Source organism: Haliotis rubra, unplaced genomic scaffold (assembly GCF_003918875.1).
Source record: "Haliotis rubra isolate DU_JTF1 unplaced genomic scaffold, ASM391887v1 Scf86, whole genome shotgun sequence".
Lineage (NCBI taxonomy): Eukaryota > Metazoa > Mollusca > Gastropoda > Lepetellida > Haliotidae > Haliotis > Haliotis rubra.
The window spans coordinates 1,998,318-2,025,287 of NW_025767590.1; the positions used below are offsets into that span (position 1 = coordinate 1,998,318).

The 26,970-nt window shown below is 36.7% G+C and overlaps 1 protein-coding gene across 1 annotated transcript in view; it reads left to right on the plus strand.

Annotated features, from left to right (window-relative positions):
• Window positions 1-26,430, plus strand: part of LOC124262862 (ubiquitin-like protein 3) — a 45,551-nt gene extending 19,121 nt beyond the window's left edge. The window contains exons 4-5 of the mRNA XM_046697442.1: window positions 3,644-3,721; window positions 22,771-26,430. Coding sequence (XP_046553398.1) covers window positions 3,644-3,721; window positions 22,771-22,832 — 140 coding nt within the window. The 3' untranslated portion in view covers window positions 22,833-26,430. The remainder of the gene's footprint in view (window positions 1-3,643; window positions 3,722-22,770) is intronic.
• The last annotated feature ends 540 nt before the right edge of the window (window positions 26,431-26,970 follow it).

Genomic DNA, 26,970 nt, shown 5'->3' on the forward strand with positions numbered 1-26,970 from the left:
TCATGTTGGTGAAACAGTGTGTGAGAGACTCAGCACTTTCAAATTCCTGAAATACTGACTTACATCCCTGTTGTGTTATAGATACACAAACTATGTCATGCATATCCTGTAAACTGTATCGCATAATGCAGCTTTTTTTAACGAATTGTTTGAGTGGTATGTACAACTGGTATGGTTGGACATTCTTAACCTTTTTTTCAAACACCTGGTGTTATCGCTCATTTTCAGAAATCCATTCATAAATATTTCAACACTCTTAAGCGTTTTATTCCCAATAGAATCTGTTTCTGCAGATAATCGAAACTGATTACTCTCTGGTGTTGACCTTTTATGTATATCGCATTCCTATTGTTTTTGTCTTTTTATTCATATTGTTTTCCCTAGTCCACTTACATGGCTGTCTTGATAAATTGTAGGTGCTTGTTGATATGACATTGTGTCTTCTGGTGTGTAAAAGGAGAATATGTTTTCTCTGAAAAAAATAAGGAGCTTTTTTCTGATGGAATTTTCTTCGGGTGCAAGTGGCCCAGTCATTTGATGCACGGTGCAGAGAATGATCCAGAAACATGGGGTCAAATCTCAGATTTGCCCTGATGATATTTTTGTTTCTCACTAATACCTGCTTCACTAATGGCAACACCTGAGACCTGCACCACATCAGGTTCTCACTTAAAGCTGTCACGCCATAATGCAACTGAAAAACATTTTGATTTGACGATAACCCAACTCACGATCTGATTCAGTTCACTAGCTGTTGTTCAGTTTGTGGAGGGACGGTGGGGTAGCCTAGTGGTTAAAGCATTTGCTCATCATGCCGAAGATTACAGGATCGATTCCCCACGTGGGTACAATGTGTGAAGCCCATTTCAGTGATATTGCTGGAAGATTGCTAAAAGTGGCATAAAACCCAACTCACTAACTCAGTTTGTGGACCTAAACCAACTATAAAAGCCATTGTTGAGGCTCTTACTTTTCCCTTTGGAGACTGAACATTCCTCATTAAGTAGCAAGGTTTTAGTGTATTGTACCGTGACTGACATGTGTGTTTCATTCAATGATTGTTGTTGTTTAACTACATGATCTCTATATCACTCAATTCACAAAGGATTCCCTTTGACACTTCAGTTTGTTTGTTTGTTGTTTAACGCAGCACTCAGCAATATTCCAGCTATATGGCGGTCGTCTGTAAATAGAGTCTTGACCAGACAATCCAGTGATCAACAGCATGAGCACTGACACTTCTGGTAAAATATGTCCATGCTTGTTTAATGGGTATGACAGCGTTCGAAATACCTGCCTGCCCGACTGCCCGGGACGGGTTATTTTCGACACGGACTGCCAGATTCTCAAATTCACCTGCCCGATGATGGGTTAAAATTTAGACACGTATATGAAGATATTCATCATATTTCAGGATAATAAATCATTATTAATTCACTCATAAATCTGAAATAAACAGAGTTTTGGTCAGAGCTGGCAAGCTTTACATCTAACCAGCCCTGTTTCATACCCTGGGTATGATATAGTTTGGGTAGTCAAAAATTTGATTCCATATGTATTAAGAATCTTGGATGTCTATGATTAAAGATGATCAAATCTATTAGTTGAAAACTAGTGCTAGTAGTCAACTGCCCACCAGGGTCTGTGATCCAGGCTCGGTTATTTCAAGCTTCCTGACATGGCTACAAGAGCTGTTAGTTACCTGCAGTATTCATTACCATGGTGTTAAACGACCTTCCTCCATGATATGTAATCAAGTTTTAATTGTTTTTCAATGCACAGATTGGTTCAATTTCTCGTCTGGAAACAGTGTATATGCCCCCTTGATGGAAGTTCCAAAGATTTCTGAGTATCAAACAGCAGTGTTTTTATCATTGGTATTTAGCTGGGTGAGGTGGTTGAATTCGGCTCACCAACCTTTGCTGGTCATAAGAGGCAACTTAGTGAATGAGGAGGTCAGACTGCCTTACTTGATTTATAAACGTGTTGTACTCAGCGTCATGGAGTGTTGCTTATTGCTCTCACAGGATTGTCTTGTATTTCTGGGTATTTTCTTATACTTCAATAGGGGAAGGCCACCATTATCAGGTTATGTGATGATAGATAGTGTGTGAAATTCTTTTTGTCATCATTTTCCTGTTTACTTAACAGTGTAAATGCGAAAGAAATAGGGCGTAACAAAAATGTTCGGAAAGGCAAGCTGGTATCCTGTCTCTTGAAAGGTTATTTTGAAATTGTCTAGCATATTTTATGTGATGTATGCAACCAGAGACTTTAAGTGATTGATATCCCATGTAAAATATTTGAAAACAATGCAATCATTGTGTGTATGTACCTACTTCCGTACCTTCCCAAACAAACCCTCTATTTTTCCATGTGATAGGAAGGAAGCATAGTTTATTTTTAATGATTAAATGTATTTGGTGGTCAGGGTTGATACAGGGTCATTGTATATCCTTGTGTCATGTAAGTTCGATCACTTAAGAACTGTCGCTGAATTTTCAAAGTTTTATTCATATAATCTTATTTTCAAATCTCTTACCTCTAAACTTGTTTATTTATGTCAAACATTTCCAAAATCCAGGTATTTTTACTGCTTTTCACAATCGCGGCATGGCCGCCCTCTCACTGTCAACACAAGTGACCCAGAAAGCTACGTCACATAAGTTCGATCATATGATTGGCTGGCTTGTCGCGTAAACAGGATGACTTGTAAGGACGATCTCTTGTGTCAAATTCAGAGCTAGAGCAGTTCCAAACAATTTTATGGTATTTATGTCCATGAAACGTTCATTTTATGTTTCAATACTTCTAAAAACAATGAAAAGTCACAAATATTCAGCTTATATACAAGTATTATGCAGGGAATTATTCTTCAGGCTCATCGTGAAGGGCATCAAACCTCAGAATGTAGACAAACACCATGAACTGGCTTACAGAAACGTAAATGTGTTCTGTGCTGACATGTGGGTACATTGTGCCCAGGTTGTATTTATCAATGAGGCAATAGCTCGAACTTCATCAGGTACAAATTCACGGAAATTCTCAAAAAGCATTAAGTTTTCTATAAGAAATGGCCCATACTTGTTTCCAAAGTTTTAAATTTTGACAAGGATATCACGTGTCTGGACATGTCACAATTAGACCAGCAACGTAAACAAACAGAAGACAGGGGTGCTGTCAATTTACAACGTGTGAAATTTATACTGTTTACATTTTATTTGAGCTGATAAAGTTACATTATGGATCTAGGGTTAAAAAGTAGTTGTTTGCTGAAAATGAGCTATAACTTACATTTGGTAACTTGACACGAAACATTTTCCGGTCCAAACGAATGAAAGTGGTGTCACCAGAAGATCAAAGCTGCAGAGATCGTAAGTTATCGCTACGTATTGTGACAATTACCATTCAAAATGGGCGATCGAAGTTACATGACGATCGAACTTGTGTGACTTGACGATATAAAATGCATGGCTCTGTGCTCAATTACTGGATTGTCTGGTTCAGATTCAAATTATTTAGAGACCTCCATCAGAGCGCTGGAATATTGCTGAAAATAGTGTCAAACAACAATGGAAATACTCATTCTAGTTGGCTTAATGAGTTGTCATCATGAACTGATATATTTCTATATTTGTTCCAGCTCTGCAGTTACCCACCGGAAAGACAACTGTGATGCACCTGGTTGCAAGGGAAAACCTACCTGAGCCAAACAATCAAGGTAAGGAAATCTCAGATACTGAGGGCTACTGACCAGTAGCAGTCATTTATTAGCACTTCATGTGTTCTGGACTGACGAATGTCCTTGGTCTTCTTAAAAATACCACCTGTGGGTTGTTGTGAATAGAGCACCTGCATGGAGAGCAGATCAGTGTTAGAAGATGGTAGTTGTTGTTACCCTGCCTGGCGCTCAGCATTAAGGGGACAATGCAATGGTTTGGAGTATATATACTATGTACATGTTTCTCAGTGGGCGGGCACCATTAAACCAACAGAAGTGCTGACTAGTACAGGCACACACATGTATGCACTCACTCATTGCTAAATGAGTGAAATTATCTTCATGTGACTTCTAAGAACCCTTTTACCCACCTCTCCTCGCCTTGTTAAAATCTGAATTTTTTAGCATTGTAAAATATTTAGGTCTTAAGTTTGAACAACTGTTTTGCTGAAAAAACAAGTACTCTTCTTTGGCTTTTTATTCTCGTTCCGTGCATGTTGTGTCAGCAGCAAAGGACCGATGACTCAACTACTACAGATAATGTGTTGTGATATGTATTGTATCATACAGTGCTCATATGGATGGAGGCCCACTCTAGCAGCCCTAGCTACTTTCCTTCCCTGTCATTTGCAGTTGGTTCTATTCCCCAGATAGGGTCTGTCACACTCGACAGCCATCGCTTTCAACCCTCGTCATGTTGTAAAGCTTGAATTTATTATCAGCAAATATAAAGCCTACGGATGACAAGTAACTGAATTTGTGTGGCGAATGCTATATGATAGTCTGAAGTCTGTAAAGGTAAATCAGTATATAACGTGTTCAGTATTGATGATCTTTGTGCATGTCAAGCAGTGATGTGTAATCGGCTGTGCCCACACAACAAGTACACTATACATGGTCGAGTTTCCTTATCAATAACTGAAATATGCCGTGTTGGCAAGTCAAAGGATTAATGTGAAGGTCATGACAGTGTAAAAGCTGCTAGTGCATACATGTCTGATTGTCATGGATGTAAATGCAGATTTTGTGATCAGCGATTTCATTATAATATAAGAACAAGACTGAAATTAAGGAAGAGATTTTTTATGGATGTCAACTTCTTTGTTATGAATAATAATAATTTGGTTGATATACATAAAAACTCTCTTCCTCATGTGTATCACTTCTAAATGCTAATCAAAGACCTAAGACTAAATTTGTAAACAAAAAAATTCATTAAAAAGTAGCTGCAACGAATACACTATGTCAGTTAAATCTGAAATATGATTTAATATTATGAATATTGGGTAGACAATACGAATAATTATTCACAAATACAATATTGTAGTTCAGTGATTGATGTACAATATGGAACGCCCATGTTGACAGTTTTGATTTGTCACAGCAATAACCAGTGATCTCATGACACTCAAATTTGGTATGTAATAGTTATAGTCGACAGTACCATGTGCAGTCTTGGCAAACTAACATGACTTGCACTACTGCAATGCTAGTACATTCCATTATTGCATATCTGCCAGTGAATCGTTACAGCCTTATTAAAATGTATGCTTAGTTTAAGTTATGCTTACTTTGAACATATTCAAGTTTTGTATTAGAACTTCTATTTCAAGATTTGAAAATTATACTGAATCAACCATGACAAGATGGGTATGATGCTCTTTCCCTCTTTATCTGGGCCTAGTGACCATCTTTATCCAGAATATTGGTAAAACTCAACTGAATATGCAGATAATGCTTGATTTAGATTATCAAACTGTCACTTACATGTCTGTTGTGGACGCATATTTCTTCTCAATTATAATATATATTATTTATCTTGGTTTTAGATAGATTTTCTCAACAAATTAAGTGTTCTACATGCTATATGTGCATTAATGGTATTTGTGACTGCAGGACTAATGTCACTGAATATCTTCTGAATATGACAAGACTTTCACAGATTTGTAGTAGTTTGGAAATGAAATATAATGCCAAAAATGATTCATGTTCGTCAAAACCATTATTATTAATTTCAGATGCCAGTTACTCTCATGTGATAATTGCTTCAGTTTAGAGTTGGCACATCTGACAGTGAATAATGACCATTGTGATATTTGCTGTAGGTCCCCATAATCATAATGGTCCCTACAAAATATGGCCATGTTGTGTAGTTATACATAGGTAATTATATTGATTATAATTTATTGAAGGTAAACATGTGAAATATGCCATGGAATGTGTTGTTGTACATTGATTTGTGTGTGAAATATAATCCTATTGATGTTTGACAATTTTCTTTGTGCACCAACCTCAGTTCTGTTTGAGGCAAAGTATCCCATTGTTTTCTAAATACTGATATTTATTTATCACTTTTTGGTACACATAACCTCCCGGTTGATAGAAAGATTTATGTGACAGATGAAGTAAATTATTCATGAAATTACCGTGCAATGTGTTGATTGTACAGCAGAATGTGTTCAAGGTGTTGCTGCATCTGTTGACAGCTGTAAGTTTATCAGTCATCATAAACCCGTTAATTAGATATGTGATGAATTGTACTAATCGGAAGATGTCAACATGTGACTGAACACATTGGTCTATTTGTGTCTACACATTATTTGTCCATTACTCAAGATGATAAAGGGCTGGTGTTACTGATGGCTTATAAGTATGTTTGGTTCATTAATGCCGAAATAATCAGTCCGATATGTAACCTTAGCCATATCAGTAAACTAATATTTGTTTTTCTGTCTTGGAAAACACGCTAAAACCGTTCTACCAGAATTAGAAGACTGTGTTTAACTCTTTCAACACCAGTCAACCAGAGGCATTTACTGCCATGACACCGAGTTCCCAGAGACTCTGAGGTCATAGATGAAGCCTATGTTTATGAAGGAAATTATAAGCTTGCAAAACGTTATTGCTACTACATCCCATACACCATTTAAAAGATCTAATCCTACTGTTGATAAATATGAAGTTTATTTTTATAATATTATTCAAATAATACAACTACAACTTAAATAAAATTATTTTGAATGAAAATGCAAGCTTACATTTATAACGTCCAGATAAACCACGAAAGAAGCAAAAACTAAGGCGATTTTTTTCCATTTGTGACATGTCATAACATGCCCGTGCCTTTTTCTTTTATATTTTCACTTTTACGTAATCAGAAAATTATTATAAAAAGATTTCTTAAATAATATGTATGGTCGCCTATTTCCCGATATCTGTGGCTTTCCGCTCGGTAACATGACATAACAACGGAAAATACCTCCGTTTTGAAGCTTCATTATGAATAACATGGGAGGCCGAATCGTTTGATGCGGGTATCGTTGGAAAGCTCTGAACATCAACAACATCACTGAACGCTTGCGAGAGTATTTTCACAGTTGTAAGAAGCGATTTTATTGGATAAAAGTTGGTTTCTAATGGCGCTTTTTAAGCTACAGTCTGCTATAAGGGTCGTGATTGGTCAAAATCAGACACGTGACCTAAGGCAGCCAATCATATTACGGCAATGGATACCGTCCTCGTAAACGAAAACTTTTAGATATAGACGAAAGTTTTGGGTAAAATAATGCTATTCTGAACATATTAAGCAAGAAATCGCTACATATACGTAAATTATGGAACTTATTGGACGTATCGTGCTAGGTTATGACCTGTTACAAAAATGCTTCATGCATATATTTTCGCATTAGACATCGTGTCTGAGCGTGAAGATTGAGGGGGCGAGAGGCGAGATGTCACTTGTCAGTGACTTGACTTGCATTACATGATCGCACAAAAAGATGGAAAAAGTAATTTTATATGTACGTTTGACAACTTTTATGAATGTTGTTGTTGATTTTATTCATTAGTTTATTCTATTTATTTAATCATTTCCTCGAAACATCGTTACTTTGCTCTTTGACAATGTTATTGTGGACCCGCTGCCAAAGCATGTGTCCGAGAATCGTTGTTTTTCTAATTACATTGCGAAAAATAGTTTATAATTTTAATTCTGCCGATAATATATGATCAATTGAAATTTAATAAGTGTTTCCAGACATTGTGAAATGTGATGGATTTAATATATGAATCATAAGTCAGGTAAGTTCCTTAAATTATGTCTCATTTTGACGTGACTACTGCCTGGCCGCTTAAGCGGCCTCCGGTGTCTGGGGACTCATAACGTTGTGGCCGCTTAAGCGGCCTGCGGTGTTGAAAGGGTTAATGTGGGCTGCACTTACTGATATGGTAGGTAATCTGTAAACAGTGGTGTTACACTTCAGAACTTGATTTAATCATAAATGTAAAATGTGTAAATCTGATTGATCTGTCGCTGTATGCCACAGTATTTAATCAATATGATGCCAGTCTTTAAGTCAACAAGCCTGGACCTGACAATCCAGTGACTGGTATTATGAGCAGTGATGTTGATCATAAGGGTACAGGGTAAGACTACAGAATACTGGATACCTTCCGCCATCTTTGAAAGCAAGCAAGTTTACTTTTGGTTTGGGTGAGAGTAAGGTTTAGGGTTAGGGTGACGTGACACTAAACAATATTGCTGGTAGGTATCTGGTATTCTGTAGGTTTACCGGGTACAGTGTCATACAGTCAACCAAGTGCCGGAGCCTGACCACCCAATCCACAAAATCTCTTGTGACCAACGAAAGTTGCTGAAGACCTATTGATTATCTGTACCCAGCAGTCCTTGAGTACTGAAGCTGGAAGGGTAAACACCTGGCTCTGTTTACTGCACATTAATGATGTTCTGGCAGATCAGGTGACCTGCTAATTTGGCCCTAACAAGACATAATAATTTCAGAGAATACTGAGAGGTTGCTGCTTGTATCAATGTCTCATTGTGACATGTGAATAGTGATATTCCTACCATTAGTTTCTGACATTGTCTTCATGGTCTTGAGGGGCGGTGGGGTAGCCTAGTGGTTAAAGCGTTCCCTCGTCACTCCGAAGACCCGGGTTCGAATCCCCACATGGGTACATTGTGTGAAGCTCATTTCTGGTGTCCCCGTCGTGATATTGCTGGAATATTGCTAAAAGCGGCGTAAAACCAAACTCACTCACTCACTTCATGGTCTTGATGATAAGAAGGGATTATATTCACTAATTAGGTCCTCATTGCTGCTTGCAAATATAGACATTTTCGCTTGTAATCATAGAAGTTAGCACTGTGTGAAATTGAGAGTTGTCTTTGTTTAACATTAGAGTAACGTATATGTAACTGTGTTAATTTACCTGTCATTAAAGTTTGGTTTGGCAAATATACAGAATGGTGTGGAATGTACAAACCTGCTTGGTTGACTTATAAACCTTCTTCATCAATAGAAAAACAATATACTCATAAATAAGCATTAGCCTGTTGATACAGATTAATATGTATATTGTTTCTGTGTGTTAATGATAATTAAGTTGCAGCATTGCCAATCTGTTGTCACTTCTCAAAATTATTCAATTTACTTGGAGGCTTTCTCAGAATGTTGAAAACTTTACAAATAACGTTACAATTAACTGAGCAAACCATTGTCATTGTTTATGATTGAAAGAAATCCTTATTATGTTAAGAGTGATGAATTATATAGAGATTAGTACACGCGCAAGTGTGTCATACGACTTATATGAAACAAGTTCAAAATTTTGTATTGCGAGAGCGAGGGCAATACAAAATTTGGCACGAGTTTCGTATAAGTCATGTGGCACACTTGCAAGTGTAATAATTTCTTTATTATCCATATTATTCATGTGGATTTGTGCAGTAAAACATGGTAAGCAAGTGTGACTGCCAGGTTCTTTGAAGTCATGTTCAATTGTTTAATGACGTCACAGACGACGAAACACAGAAATTATGGTTGCTAGGCAAAAGTAATATGTGCACCCGTAACGTATGATATTTATGACACTGGTTATGTTTCACCTTATGGATAATAAATTTGTTTATCTTAGTAAGAAACAATTAGGCCTAAAGCATATTGTACAAGTCATTCTTTGTTGAATTTGAAAGAATGTATTTTGAATTGTTAGTTTAGCCCCACATGTATTGGTCTATTGGCCCAGTATAAAACCCAATGACATGATTTTCTTTTTTCAAGTCTCAACCAAGTCTTTGGCTGTGTGTGTACCATAAGAAATAGTAACCCTAATGAACTGGGATAAATGATGAAATATTATCCCATCCAATGAAGATGAAGTACCGGATGAAGAATAGTCTACTAACTTCATCACAGACCAAAATGTATAAGATTTTGACAGGAAAATTGCATTAGAGCACTCAAAGACACACTTGGAACACTGCCATAAAACAGAATGATTGTTATGGCAGTTACATAAATATTATGTCAAAATGAATTGTACAATCAGAGCTGATATTTGGAACTCGTTTGATGCTGTTTGATTACAGTACATCGCTATCGATTTTGTTTTCAGTATTTGAGGTACATTGTGTAGACCTAATTTGGAATAGCCTTGGAACATGTTTACTGTAGTGTGTCGCATCCTGTATGTCCAGATACGACTTGGTTATCTCTCGTCTCTAATCATGTGTCTCTGTCTCTACAAAGCAAGAAATGTATCATATTCGTAGAATTTCTAGAGGTGATCGATTGAGTGCATCCTCAGCCCATGACATAGGATTGTGAAGCATTGACTTCCTTACAGAGAATGACACTGATTACAATGGTTGAGTGGGGAGGAGGTGGTTTGCAGGGAAGGGGGACATTTCAGACTTTTCCGACCTGGAAGGAACGTTATAAATAATATCTTTGTGACTGTTATTATGTTGGTAATTATTTTACCAAACTGTTTCTGGGAATAACAAAGTTAATTTAACCTTAGATGTTCTTTTCTTGAGATGTTTAGTTTTTGAAAAAATGTATTTAACCCTTGTAAGCATATTGCAAATCATCTCTCGAAAAGGCTTCATCCGTCCAGAAAGATTATGAATTATATCATCATCGATGTATCTGCTGATCATCACAGATAATTTTTCTCAAAAATTTCTGTTTGTTAGGAAATTTATTGTAATCCTTTAAAAGATTTTGACAATTGAAAATATTAATTCTGATAATTATAGTTATACCAGCATATAACTGTATTTAAAATTTTCATTTGTTTGTATATTATTGATCTTATTGTTTTGTAAGCATATATTCATGAAAAATAGCCAGATGTTGTGATATTAATACATAATTACAAAATGTTTTTTGGGTCCTTAATGCTGCTCATAAATATCCTAACATCACCAAAACATAGTAACAGTCATAATCATATAACAGTCTTTAAAACGACAAGCTTTATCCCTTTTAAAACAAAGTAATTCATCTGTCATTTGTCATGAGTTTCTCCAACTGCAAGAGATAAAAGACAAAGAAATTAGATAGAACTGCTCTGTGATTGGCCGACACAGCATGGTCCAAAACCACTTCTGGCATCAACAAAGTGTATTTCTTTATTCATAATTTGCCAGACTTTGTGATCATACCAGCTGTGTAACAAGACGAGCAATGATGTTAGTGACTCCGTACATCAAATTAAAAGCTTTTGGTTAGCAAGGAGCATGCAACATTTTCTATTGGCAGAAATATTTGTTTCTGGACATTTCTGTTTCTTGCTTTTTATTTTTTTGGTTGATGGATCTGCCAACCTTTTATGTTTGAATGCTGACCCTGAGTTGATCAATGTCTGTCAGATGTTTTACATTGATTCAGATCCTTTTGGGTAACATGTCTTGCCTGTTGCACCTCACAATATAGGATACACCCCTCAAACATCCACTAGGCACTGTGTACGATCCACCCCTCAAATGTCCACTAGGCACTGTGTATGATCCACCCCTCAAATGTCCACTAGGCACTGTGTATGATCCACCCCTCAAATGTCCACTAGGCACTGTGTATGATCCACCCCTCAAATGTCCACTAGGCACTGTGTACAATCCACCCCTCAAATGTCCACTAGGCACTGTGTATGATCCACCCCTCAAATGTCCACTAGGCACTGTGTACAATCCAACCCTCAAATGTCCACTAGGCACTGTGTACAATCCAACCCTCAAATGTCCACTAGGCACTGTGTACAATCCAACCCTCAAATGTCCACTAGACACTGTGTACGATCCACCCCTCAAACATTCATTAGGCACTGTGTACAATCCAACCCTCAAATGTCCACTAGGCACTGTGTACAATCCAACCCTCAAATGTCCACTAGGCACTGTGTATGATCCACCCCTCAAATGTCCACTAGGCACTGTGTACGATCCACCCCTCAAACATCCACTAGGCACTGTGTACGATCCACCCCTCAAATGTCCACTAGGCACTGTGTACGATCCACCCCTCAAATGTCCACTAGTCTTAATGAAATTGGGGCGGTGGGGTAGCCTAGTGGTTAACGCGTTCGCTCATCACGCCGAAGACCCAAATTCGATTCCCCACATGGATACAATGTGTGAAGCCCATTTTCTGGTGTCCCCTGGTGTGATATTGCTGGACTATTGCTAAAAGCAGCATAAAACCGCACTCATACTCACACTCAATGAAAGCGGTGTGAAGGCAATGAGTCCATGTTGTGACCTTATTCTGCACATGACTGAGTTTCACCAGCAGCATAACAATTAACATCTGGGGAATTTATTATATTAATTTTTATTTGGGATCTAGCAGTAGCAGATGTATGGGACATTTGTATTCATTCTGCCATGAACTATTTTGTCCAGTCAGTCTAGGTGAATTAACTAGTGTCACTAGGATGTCGTCTGTCTAGCTAGGGTTATCTATAACTGCAAGAAAATTATTGTTGTGTTAGCTGACAATATTGGTCCATATCAAATTCCATTTTAAGGGAATTGTTACTGTCATTGAACTGATACTTAAGTGGAATACAGTGTTTGAAATTGAAGTCAATGGTTCCTTGTTGTGACGATGATGTTATAACAAAGTTTTAGATTTTGAAGATCCCTTGCCACCGGAGAAAATCTCAGGGGAAGGACCAAATCCTCCAACACAATTTCGAACACTTTTAGGCTACTGCCTTTCGTGGAATCTTTCAAAGCTGGCCTCATCCCAATTCCTGTTATTACCAGTATCATTTATGGATCAAAACCTCCCACAATAAGTAATATTTCTTTGAACGTCCTATTTCTTCATGTCCTGCTGTAATGTAACTAATCTGGACCACTATCTAAAACACTCCAAAGTTTAATTCCAAGTATTTTGGTATAGACCAGAATCTATTGTGCAATCATTTGCAGGTCTACTCTGAATATGAAGGCCTTATATCTATATTTTGTTTAGTTTACAAGACCGATGAACCAATGCAATAATGTACATAAGAGAAAACTACAATTACTTCAGACAAAAAGAGTTTTGATAGACTGTGAAGTAAAAATGCACGAATGTTTGTCAGTGTTTGTAAGAAATGGGGAATAATATGCTTTTAAGTCCAAGTTTTTACCTTTAATAAACCCAGTTTATTATCTTTCAAATTCAATTCTCAATAGTTCCATTAAAATGTGCCCAGTATATTCATTTTTCAGTCCATAGAAAGAGTACCCATATGGAATCAGTACTTACCATCCACATGGGATTTTAAAATTGGTACACCAACTTATGAAAATAAAAGGTATTATAGCATATATACATCCATCACTGCTGAATATGTACTGACGTAGGTCACGCATTGTACCAGGAAGTTAGGCTGTTTTTCATACATGACCTGACTGAGCTGACTTTTGACAAGTGAACAAAAGCACTAACAATTTGATGAAGTATCACATCATTGTATTACATCCTTGTGTTACAGTGCAAGAGACATGGTTCAAATAGTAAGGGCATTGTTGAAAGATGTTCCACATGCCTGACCCTTTAAGGTCTACTAATCTGAACAGTGATAACATGAAGAAGCCCCACCCTAAATATGTCTACTGGCCTTTGGATTCCTTGAACATAAATGGTTTTGGTAGATGTGGAAACTGGTGTTATTCAGCATTTGAAAAATACTTCAAGCAAAACTATCAGTTATATGAAGCTAGTAAAAATTGTATTTGGGCAAAAATAGACTAACACTGGATGGTATGACTCATTAACTAATCCTGGGTATTGAGAAACTGTAAAGGGTATGATTGGTTACTACAGAAAGGAATGCTGCAGTCTCCTTTTTAGGTAATGATATTCACCGTGTTTGAACATAGATAAATATATTGTTCTTGTTGGCACACTTTAATCCTATAGGACTTGTATACATCTTTACGAGTGCTCTGTGGCACACTTGAAAGGAAATTCCAGCAATATGAGAATTTCAGTGTGTTTAAATGCTTATGTCTATAGAAGGAACCATTCCTGTTGAAATTCATTCTGTTGTCAGGGATTTGGATAGAGAACTTAGACAATGGGCCATTTTCAGCATTATTAGCCATTTTCTGAATTTAGAATGGACCACTGCCATTGTATCAATAGTAAACTTAAAATTTTTAATGGGCCATTTCTAATATGCAAAATGCCCCATGCCCCTGCCTTTCCCAATCCCTGGTTGTATTCTTTCAGGGTGGAAGGTGTCTCAAGTTTACAAAACATTTTCATTAAGTAATCCTGACCTTCCGGAATACCTCTTAAGCTTGTTGTTGTTCAGTGCACCTTACTCAGCCTGCTGTTTTGGTTTCAGTAAGGCACTGTAAACAGGGGAGATTGCAAAGGTTCATTGAACCTAACCCACCTCATTTGTTTAAGCATAAGGTGGTGTACAGACAGATATTTCAATTAGTTGATATTTCATTGAACAATGGATGTATGAACTGATATTTTCACAAATATTTCTAGGTCCCAATGGTGTGATAAAAGTGTCGCCATTTAGCATGACCATTCCATCAAGATGAGGATTGTGTATTCAAACTTACATCCTATCACTCACTTCACTGTGGGGATTTGTCAAAGGGAGATAATTATCCCATAGGGGGCTTGCCTCCTCCGGTTTTTATGGGGAATGTCTGTGATCAATGAAGTAGCAAATTCAATCCTCACAATAATGCTCCCTCAGTCATTGACTTACTTGCTGATCAAATAGTTGCTGTAGTCAAGCTCTAATTGTGTGGTCAGGTTTTCCAGTATGAACTTCTGATTAATGTGTTTGTTTTCAAAACAGAGGTTGACCTATATTTACACATTCAGATGTTGTTACTGAAAATGTGCTTATTAAAATTCTTGCAAAGCTTTTGGTTTCTTTGAAGATAATAAAAGTGAGGCAGTGTTAAATATAAACATGATGAGGGTTCTGGCTTCTGTTTTCTGCAGTTAAAATCCAGGAACAACATGGCTTTCATTCTTAATTTCATTCTATATTTCATTCTCATTTGGAAATTTGGTAGCCAAGGATTTAATAATTGCATGTCTTTCTCAAAACTACTGTTTTATTTCATTTCTTGGGAGCCATTGTCAGTGTCAGTACAATACTGATAAGAACAGCGTACAGCTATCGTTACTCTCTCATACAGTTAGATGCCGTGTGCCGTGAACAAAGTTATGTCCCTTATTTGAGCCAGGATTTACTTATCATAGGATCAAATTATGGATTTACCCAGATCGTGATTCTTGGTTTGTCAGAAATGTACCATTGCTCAAGGATTACCCCACGCTAGTAAATGTTTGTTTTAGGTTGCTTCCCACTCATGTGAGCGTGCCTCAAGAGTGGAATGACTGATGGTAATAACTAAACATCTTAGTAATAGTGTGACTACATTGCCAAGTGCTGGTGTGCGGAGAAAGAGAGGCACATTTAGCACATTTACAGGAAAGAAGTGAGGTTTTCTTTGTGCACTTACGAGCTGTGAGCCGACAGTGCTCCTGCTGGAAAAGACTAATGTTTAGACCCTGAATATATTTAATTTTGATAGTAACAAATAAACCCATTTAAATTGAAGAGGAGCCCCAGTGAGTTGGGATATTCAATCTAGACTTGCTTCATTTTTGGCTTTAGCATTGTAGGGAGGGCTAGGCAGTAGGGAAAATAATGTGGTTCAGGGACTGTGAGACAGATTACTGCTAGAACAGCTGGTTGTGGCTGCAAAGAAGACTTGTGTTCAAATTTTAAGTTCAGTCTTAGTGCTGTGATGTAATAAATGTAGCATTCTTAGGATTATGAGCAATAACTATTGTTTGATATTACTGACATTCTGTTTAAACTTTCTAAAACACAACTCACTTGAGGTTACAACTTTATAAGTGATGAACCAAACTAGTCCTGCCTTATTACTTGAATAAAAGTCAGGAATTGCAACTGAAAATCATCCAAAATAGAACTGAGATCTGATCAGACAGAAGGCAACAGCAATCCATAAAATTCGTATCATTTAATCTGACCGTGAAGCAACACACAGTGCTGACCGCCAGGCTTGTACAAACTGTATGGTCCTGTGTCGAGCCACTGCCTCTTCACAAGGGACCATTGCCCTATATCTTTGAATGACAACAGATATATTTTTAACCCACATTTTCTCCCAAATATTCCCTGCTCTAGTCAAAAGGAGTTGATGGAAAAATAGAGCTTGACTCTGAAAGATTCTGTAGTTTATCAATTATTGATTGGTTTTAGTGAAGTACGACGAATGTCTGAATGTAAATGCGAGTGATTAGTAAATTAGACTAGAGTTGAAATCTGGCCATGAGCTGTGAGGTTTGGACTCCCAATTGGATTTTATTCAAGCCTGTCAGAACGCCTCTTTGAAAAGGATTCAAGATAAACAAGTTAAATGGCTTTGGGATAAAAAATAAATAAGTGCTGGAAATAGATTTGTTTACATATTGATTAGTAAAGAGATTAGGTGAAAAGGATATAAAACTGTTTTGATTATTGGGTCCCAGAAATTGAGTTTTGATATCAAAATCTTTGATCATTTAGTCTTTTTTCACCTCTTTTGCACAATTTCTTAAAATAGATAATCTTAGAGAAATCTAATATTTTCGTTAATGAATATGAGAAATAAGTTCATTTCATTTCTTGTGTTAATGTCTTCATTTTGACGTTAGGTTGGGGACCCGTATGTTCCAGTGCATTAGAAACTAACAAGTCTTATAGATTTATGAAATGCAGCTCCTATAAATATTTCCTGGTCGCTTATTTTAGCTTACCTAAACAAGAGTGGATAAAAACTAGTAATCTACATCATACTTTATGCAGGGCTACCTTCAAATTCAGCCACACTGTCCATTGATTCTGGTTAGGACACGTTTGTAATAAATTTCAAATCTAGTTCTATTTGTTAAGTTCAAATCTAATTCTATATGTGCATGGTATTATTGGTGAATCAGAATGCCACAGTTTGAAATAGGATTCATGATTATTCCATGTGATTATTTTGATTCAGAATACAGCAACTTATTCCCGTGAGTGAAATAGCAATTGAACAGTGTTGCTGCTGTTTCATCTACTTATTGAGCTGAGAATGCTTTGTGCCAGTTAGCTGTGGTTCTGTTCTTCAATTGAATACCTGTGAAGATCTGGGTTAGAATATTGATCTTCAGTAACCCATGCTTGTTGTAAGAGGCAACTAATGGGATCGGATCGTTGACACATGTCATCGGTTCCCAATTGCGTAGATCGATGCTCATTCTGTTGATCACTGGATTTTCTGGTCCAGACTCAATTATTTACAGACCGCCGCCATATAGCTGTAATATTGCTGGGCGTGGCGTAAAACTAAACTCACTCACTCATATCATAAATGCACAAAATGATAATCATAGCGTCTATCACTGGATGGTCTGGTCTGGTCCTACAGTTATTTATGTAGGGTACTGTTATATAGCTGGAATATTTCTGAATGTTTCGTTAAACAACAAAAAAATAAAATACATATATGCTGATTAAATAAGGTAGTCTGTAAGTTAAGATTTTCTCTTGTCTTGTCTGTTTTGATTCCTCACATGGTTATAATATATGGAGGCGTATTCTGTGTCATTTCTGATACTAAAAGTGGCACACAACGCTCAGTCACAAACAGTCCAATCCCATGGATTACAAGGTTAAAGATAAATATACAAAGAGATACATACCCCTGTCTGATTAAACATACCACTATCAGGGGGCTGACATGTGTATACATAAACATCTGGTCACAAGTGACAATAGTGCTGTCATTGCCCTGAATTCTGATACTGTATAGCTTCTTTTTTTAATCAAGCAACTGTCATTACAAATATGGGCATACTGTACTTTGGTTTTAAAAGAAATCAATTTATTATAAATACTATAGCTGATTATGGGCTTTGTCTGTTATGTAACACATTTATAATCATGTTTTCATATTTTCCTAGTTAATGATGATTAATATTTTATTCAGTAATAGTCCAATGGTGTGCAGTTTCATGGCAAAGTGGAAAGTATCCTACAGTCAGGGTTTCAAGCTTGAGATAAGATAATAATAATAATAATAATGGCCATTTATATAGCGCCTTTCCACGTCACAGGGATATGCTCAAAGCGCATCCTGAGCTCAAGTTAAAACTATATACGGCTGGCAGGTACGGATGATTGGAAGTCACTTGTAGCGGAGAAATAGATGAGTCTTTAGTCGTGTTTTGAATGTACTTAGGGAAGGAGATGATTTTAACTCGATAGGGAGAGAGTTCCACAGAGAAGCTGCTGCATATGAAAAGGTTCTTGAGCCAAATGGTTTGAGATTGTAGCTCGGGACAGCAAGTAACAGTTGTTGTGATGAGCGCAGAGTTCTTTCTGGAGAGTATTGTGTCAGAAGGTCTTGAAGGTAGGACGTCCTGAGTTGTAGAAAGACTGATAGGTGAGGCAGAAAATCTTGAAATCAATCCTTTCACGAATCTTAGATAAGCATATATGTGTTCTACATGTATTTGAGTTAGTCCGTTTCTTGAGAAACATTCCAGGATCAACATTTGCCATGTTGGTTCATGTATAGTATGAACAGGACAGGAATATGGAAGAAGCATCCACATTATTTCATATATTGAGTCATATGTTTCAGTTAGTGGTTATCAGAACCTGTTTTCCCCATAGTAGTAAAGTGAAATAATAAAACTGCAAGAGATTTACTGTTGTGTCAAACAGGCGAGAGTCAGATTGCCCCAACTTGTCCTTGTCATCAATTTCGGTGCATTATAGTCCTCAGCCTTACCAGCGGAGCCTACTATAGCAGGGATTTATGGGACGGGAATTCCTGCGTCCTATACGCATAAAAATTGACAATGGATGCAACGAAATTTATATGTGCGTCCACAGGGCCGCAGAAAAAGTTCAAATACTTTTTGTAAAAATTTCAATCAAGTAACAATAAGTTATCACTGAGTCTGCTACTAACCAGGTTATGGTATCATTTGCAATTTAATTGCTGTAATTAATGTGATGATCGCGATGCACAATACAGTAACAGTAATTGAATTACAACAATATTACAACATACTATTAATAACCCCATTTTGTAGTCCAGGACCTCTGAAAATAATAGTGTGAGTTCCAGGGACCCTCAAATGTAGGAGTCGAGGTAAATCCCTGCTATAGCGAACAGAACTTTCCAAGACCTGGGCCTTGTGCCTACAGTTAAAAATTCTTATATATACCAGGTGAAATAACATCTGATGATTTCAGACACTACATTGTGAGAAAATACTCTATTTTGTTCCAGAATATGGTAATCCTATTCCACATTACACTCCCTGCTACACGTCCACGTCCATGTTCATTGTTATTACTTTCGTTTGCCTAATCAGAGATTATGATCAGGGGAAATAAATGACAGAAATGTGGATGTCGGCATTTGACATTAAAGTAATAGATTGTTGCGGGAAGTTAAAACCCCGTGATCAGGATTGTGATCGGGATTGATTTGGTTTAACTGCAGGAGTTGGATTAGGATATCTGACCTAGTTTACTGACTAGCCGTCATGGAGTGGTTGAATATCATCATCAGCTGTCTTGATATGGAATAGCATCCCCTTCAATCAGTGGCCAGTAGTCTTGTCCCCTATTGATGTAGTTATGTTAGGCCTATAAATAGTTGTGATCTGTATGTGCACTGTGACTACTGCCTACTGGGTTGAAGATATTGGCAGTTTTGGATGAATTATTGAACCATGAACATTTGCAATCTGTTTGTGAAAGCATTGACAAGAGATTGAAATCCATTCTGTTTGGAGAGCATTGATTGATTTTGTGGACATTTATATGTACAGTCATTTCTGATAAATTTAATGTATTGTTAAACTGGTGCTGAGAGAAAGAAGTGGAATTAGCCCATCTGGACTTAACGTTTGTCCAACTTCTGCAGTTCTGACATCTATAGAAACATCTTTGGAGATTAGCTAATCTCACAAAATACACATATTTTTCTGTGATTTATACACATTGAAACATAATTGGTTATCCCATTTATCAAAGTTTCAATCTGATTTGGATACTAAACACTCCCCTTCTGTCATCATTTCCAACCCCTGTACAATAATTCCTGTATCCACCTCTCAGTATTCCCTACTTCCATAGACCAAACAATCAAGCTTACATTGCCTCAGGTTCTTTGTTGGTGTGAATCAACTGTGTCGGCTACTTTCAACATTTAGATATTTTTGCACCATGTACAACTGTGAAGAGTTCAAAACATGCAATTCATTTTGAATTGAATTCTTTTTATGTCAAGTGCTACTTCAGACCTATCAAAAATGCATTTTCTTTCTAAATAACAAATCGTACAAAAAAAATAATGTTTGAAACACACTGATGCCTTCTTTCCCTTGACTTCTAAAGCGATTTTGACAATGTTATCATGTAAATGATCAGACACAAATGGTAAAAGTCTGACAGTGTTTCAGTTCCTTGTTATTCATACCATTTCTACAAAACCAAATTCATGAGACATTAATGGTTACATTAAGATGATTGCATGGAATACCCCGCGCAGTGATGGACCCAAAGAGGCTGGGTCACTACACCACATCAGTGTATGGTACTGGCTGGTATTGGTAAAGGCATTATTAACTCATGGTGTAGCAGGGGATGACGGTGCTGTTTGCGATGAGCAGCGAGGTTGAGAAATGTCATGCACCGTGACGCTAGCAGCTTTTGAAATGAGATTGCCTTCTTCGAATATTTTTTCACCAAAATCAATTTCTGCTCCAGAACAAATACATTTATGTTATCTGTTTTAGCTCTGAAGGATTTGGAATTCTGATCAGGCTGGATTTCCCTGATGTCAGTTTTTCTTCGATTTGGGGATAAACTACAGGAAATTTGAGAAATACAATAACGTTAATTTGTCTGTGCATGTGATTATTTGTATTGATTATTGCCGATGATGGAGGAATTATGTCTTATTACCGTATGTTGTTACATCAGACGTGTGCCATGGCAACACTGCTTAAGGCCTATCTGTTGTAGCAGCTCCATACATAAGATAATCAGGTAAATCATCATTATAATAGATGGATGAAGACATTATACAGAAGAGGCGAGTTTCATTGTCACAGTGTGATTTAATGTTTATTGTTTGATAGAATTATGTTTAATGTAGAAAATGATGGTTTTCTTTACAGAATTTAATGAGTTGAGGTTTGCCTAGGTACACAAGCATAAAAATGATATCTTGGATGTCCTTGAAGTCTTTTTACTCCAGCTGTTTTAACAATGATTACATTTGTGAAAGCCAGACTTTGTGACTATATTGTTGGAATAGTCTGCCTTCTGCTAAAAATTAATAAATCTGTTTGCAAGGATAGAAATTAGTGCAAGCCTGGACTAGTTTTGTTGATGTTAAAAATATATAAGAGCTATTAGAATTTCAAACATTTTGGGGGACATTACTCGTTTTTATCACTATTCCGATAAGTAAAATTTACATTATTGTATTCCTCATTTTGTGTATTGGTATCTTCAGGTTGTTTGTCCTTCCTGACTACATCAAAATCTGTGTCATATACTTTTATATTTCAAAAGCCTACTTCAAGTAACTTTGATCTTGTTTTATCATTTCCTGTAGATTATAATATTTACATGGGTGGTTCTGACAAGCTTTCTATGCAGGAAGATCTGGCCATGGATAAGTAGTTAGTGTCATTATTTGTTAAAGTGGTCACTTTTATGACAATGATGACAACTATGAATTGTTTCTTTAGTGGGATATCTTATCTATTGTGAGTTAAATTCTAATTGTGTTGCAGCCATCTGACCAATTTCCACTACAATATATACTGAGAGAAACAAATAAGGGAACACCACTTCATGGCAGTGTTCCTACATTTGTTTCTCACATTTTCTCCCACAGCGTTATTCAAAGCTAGTGATAAAAACTGGAAAATATTAAAGGAACACTTGAATTTTCATGTGATCCTTTATTTGTTTCTCTGTGTATAAACTGGCACTTCAAGTGTGAAAACTGATTACCATCATTGAGGGTGTTGTGAATAGAGAAATTGACAATTCTGAAAATCACAAAATGCCTTGGTTTTCAATCGTCATTATGAGAACACCTATTTACCCCATCAACCTATGCTTGTCGCAGGAGGTGACCAAAATTCCTGGGGTAGACCGGATTGGGAACTTTGGGCGTGTCAACACATCCCAAACACAATGGCAGTGATTTTAAGGATTGATCATCAGTATCTGTCACTGGAGTGCCTGTACTGTCCTTCACCTGAATGTTGCTGTGTGACATGTTAGAACACACACACACACAAAACAAAAAAAAACACCCAAAACAAACAAACAAACAAACACAAAAACAAACAACCAAACACAGAAACAAAAACCAAAAAAACCACACAGTTAAACACTATAGAAGGTATTGTGTTTGTGACCCTGATTTTGAATATAATAAAATACCATGTCAGCACTATAGAAGGTATTGTGTTTGTGACCCTGATTTTGAATATAATAAAATACCATGTCAGCACTATAGAAGGTATTGTGTTTGTGACCCTGATTTTGAATATAATAAAATACCATGTCAGCACTATAGAAGGTATTGTGTTTGTGACCCTGATTTTGAATATAATAACAAACCTTGTCACCACCTTCACTTGTTTGATAACAAGTTTGTTTGTTTGTTTCAGGCCAGTTAAAGAAGGACAAGAGTGGGGAGAGTGGCTGCAGCAACTGTTGTGTTATACTTTAACTATCAGCTATCAGCTGGTGGCCGGCCGCCAGTACCCACAATATCTTTGGCATCCAGTTCCTGTCTCCACCACTGGCTAAGGTTTTTCCCTTTCATCTGGCAAAAATGGACGCCGGACAACAAAACCATCAAAATTTGCATATCACAGGAAATCAAATATTGAATCAACTAAATTCTGCATAGTGGTTCCACTCTTTTAAGCAGAGGAAGAGACTAAAAATCAATAAGATACATTGACATGGTCAGTGGTAGCTAGCACATGACATGTTCATTGAGGCTTTCATTTGATAACTGACATAATTTGACAGACTTTAATATGACATTTACCTTGATTCAGATCTAATATATTGTGACGTTATTTTTTAAACTCCAAAACATACTCGATGTACGTGGGGACAGTTTAATATTGTACGAGTGAAAAGGAAAAATATGTTGAATCAAATATCTGTGATGAAGGCTTGATTCCATGGGAATTAAATTGTGCAAATTTCTCATCGTATCTAGACGATAGTGGAATTAGAAACACTTTTTCTTAATGTCCCGAAAATGACAGTTTTAGAATGTGATTTTCTGTACTCAACATCACACCACTATTCAAGAGGAGCGTACACTGCATTCATTCATCTCTAACACAAAGACAACCATATGCATCAACCTTTTACGATATTATTTGCTCACTGATTCTGTATGGATTGACTGGATATGGCGATCTGTGCAAGGTGTCCTGGTCAGATGGAATCGGATGCCAGTACATCGCGGGATGATCAAGTTGCTGGGTTGTCGTTCATCGTAACTGTATTGTTATCAAACAAGTCATGACTGGAGTATTAATATGCAATTTTTTTCATTCGTGAAAAGGGTTGGAGTATGTCTGTGATGGTGATCAGTGCTATGCTGATAAGGGCCTCACTTGTGAGGCTTGGTGTGAGGGAAGAATCACATACAGACTTTGTGTGGTCCCTTGGGATGCCAGAGGGTATATCTATAGGACTATGGAAGTGGACTTGGCCATGTGGCCAAACTGGAGTCTTTCATATTGGGAACAGCTCATTATGAGATCTGAGTGAACTTACAATAACCTAACACCCTTGTTTGGGACACTGGACTCATCTCAGCTACGACTTTGTCCAGTCAGTAGACGAGGACGGCGAAACTGACACTCTCACATGTCTCGGAAAGCATTGTCTTCCCGAGGCAAATTTAGGTAAATTGCATGATAGTCTTTTTACAATTTATTTTCTTTCATTTGGATTTGATGCAGAAAATGGACTTAGTGCAGCTGAGTTACTGACGATTTCAGTGATTGTGTTCCCTTTTTGTTATGCTACACAGTATCAAAGTGTACAGAGAAATTGTGTTTAACAAGAGAATCACGTAACTAATTGTTATGTTGTCACAATGGAGCATACTGATAACAGACCCTGGTGGTCGTATCATGAACTAAATGTATTCGCAGCTGTGTAATGCTCTGAAGTATGTTGGAATTAGTAATGCACGTTACTTCTTAAGCATTTTTCATTGTTAATTATTTCTTGTGGAGAATTCTCATCCGATTTCCACTCAGTCGTATGTATGTAAGATATGTATATGAATTGTCTAAGTGCACATACATACACTATCAGGCTTCTTTCTTTTGGTAACTTCTTCATATTGTGAATAGATGTCGTGACTGTAGATATAAGTATATAAATATATATATGAAGTATATGTGTAGGTCTTGCTGAAAAAGCCTCTGTTACATATTCAACCTTTTACAATGTCTGTATAAACTTTTTTTTGAACAGCACCCTAGAGATTTTTCAAACTTGTTTATCTGTTAAAGGTGAGAACTGCATGGGCAGTAATGTGATGATTTAGCACTTCTACTCAAATGATAAACATTAACACAAGTCCCTGGTCTTTCTTCTCATTTTCTGTCCAGATGGACGTAACCATGGAAACAGGGAATTCCATTCTTGTGGAACAGAATTTGGGAGAAATTTGTTCATGTATAGCAACCAATTAAAGATATTAAGACCATCATTGTCTGTGGATTTTTATTTCAGTTGTTAGGGCATAAAATTCATTTTTATATAATTTCTCAAACAGACACAGATCTTGTACATGCTATTACAGTGTGTATAACACGCAACCCAGTTTAGTTTCTTTTACATAACTCTTCTCCTGTGACTTCAGAGTTGGACAATGCCATGTTCCCATGGTGGCCATGTCATGTAGTCACTAGTGTTCCATAGTGTGTGTGACACAGCATGGCGTCATGTTATAACATGTCACGGAGTCGTAGTGTGTTTTTTGCTGTCTCTTTCTTTAGAGCTCTACACAAACAGTATAGACTTGACTTCCTGCTGGTTTCATGCCCTAAGGTCACTCACATTGTCTCAACCACTACTGTGATAACAGTGCACTTTAAAACGTTATAGATTTAACTCATATTTTAAAGTGTTATGGTGTGAAATTAGTTGCATTTAAGCCCTTATGTATTTCTTTTAATGTTGGCCGAAGTTGCAGCCAAGTTTCTCCTCTCAAATAAACAAATGTGTTATGAAACTTGCTTGATGTAAAACAGTATTTACAAAGTTTAAGACCTCTCAATAAAAACAAAATTATTTCACCTTTTAACCTAGTATATATGGATGACTCAATGTTAAGTATTACAATAACATTACATTTCTGTTTCTGTGGTGTTCAGGCATGATCTTACTTTAAAGAGGGATTCAGTTCAGGCTGAAGAGCAGTCCCAGACATTTATTTTCAAAGGGATGAAACACCCATTTGCTTGTCAGGGCCATCTGATTTTGTCATAGTGCTATGGTTAATCAGTCGTGGCATGACAGATTGACTACAGGAATATGTAACTATCAGGTGGTCCTTAAGTTCTGGAGTAGTGTATGATTTATCAGAGTCCAAATGGGTAAACTCACTCTGTCTCTGTTGTATAGTCAAATATATTTCAGTATACATTTTTAAGATTCATTTTGGTGTGTCACTAATTAAATAGAAATATCCCCATCTAGTTTATTTCAGAAGAAATATGTTCTTTTATAAGATCATGCTTGTAACAACAACTCAACATCAAAAAAGGGATTAAAACTTAGATAAATGTATTGGTATAATTCCTGGTAATTCTGAAAGTATATGGAGGGAAAAGTGTTTATGTTCCCTCAGTCATACTGTAGAATAAATGATTTACATTTACAGCAACAATACACCTTAGTAATATTCTTCAATTTGAACACATTATTTTCCATGAATTAAATCATCAAATCTTTTGTTCTTCTATCATGTTTTCACCTTAGAAGCTACTGGTTGGACCTTTTCGACATGTACCACATTTCCTATTAATACATCAAAATATATCCATGTGTGAGTTGTTGTAATTGTTTATTTTTATTTTATAACACCTATTACCAAGATAGGATCCAGAATGTATTTTAGCAACGTATTAGCAGTTCTGATGTCACCTAAATGCATAGTGTATATATTTCACCATATTGAAGTGCATATTTGTACAAATTAGCTGTAAACTTTGTTCCATGTAAAAATCCACCGAATCCAACAGAAGTTGAACTAAGGAAATAAATACAGATACATGTGAAAATGTGTTATGTGGAATTTTGTTTACTATTCCTGCAAATAACATACAGAATTAAGTATTTATTTGAAATGAAATTATGGCCAAGATTATAAATTGAAACAGCCGCTCTACCTTGGTGCAGACTACAGATCTACCTCATTACAAGGTAAATAATATGACACTTGTGTTATGTGAACCTTGAATTTCATGGTGAAGGTCAGATATAGATTAAGCAGTAAACATAATTTTGATAAAAATAAAACACGCCATTGTAACTGATAAGGAGCCCCTGTGAGATGAGTTTTTAGAAATGTAGACTTGCTTTATGTTAGACTATAGCATTACAGTAAGGGTCAAGCGGGAGGGAAGACATTATGGTTGTAATAGAGACGTATTAATAGGATTGTGTAACCTATTGGTTATGGTTCATGCTGTGTGGTTAGGTTTATTTGTCGTGCAGAAGACTTTGATTCAATTTAATTTGGAACAATGTCTGGAGCCCTTCTCTCTTGGGTGAACATGCCATGAACTGTCTTACATTCACACAAATCGGTCTCAGTACAC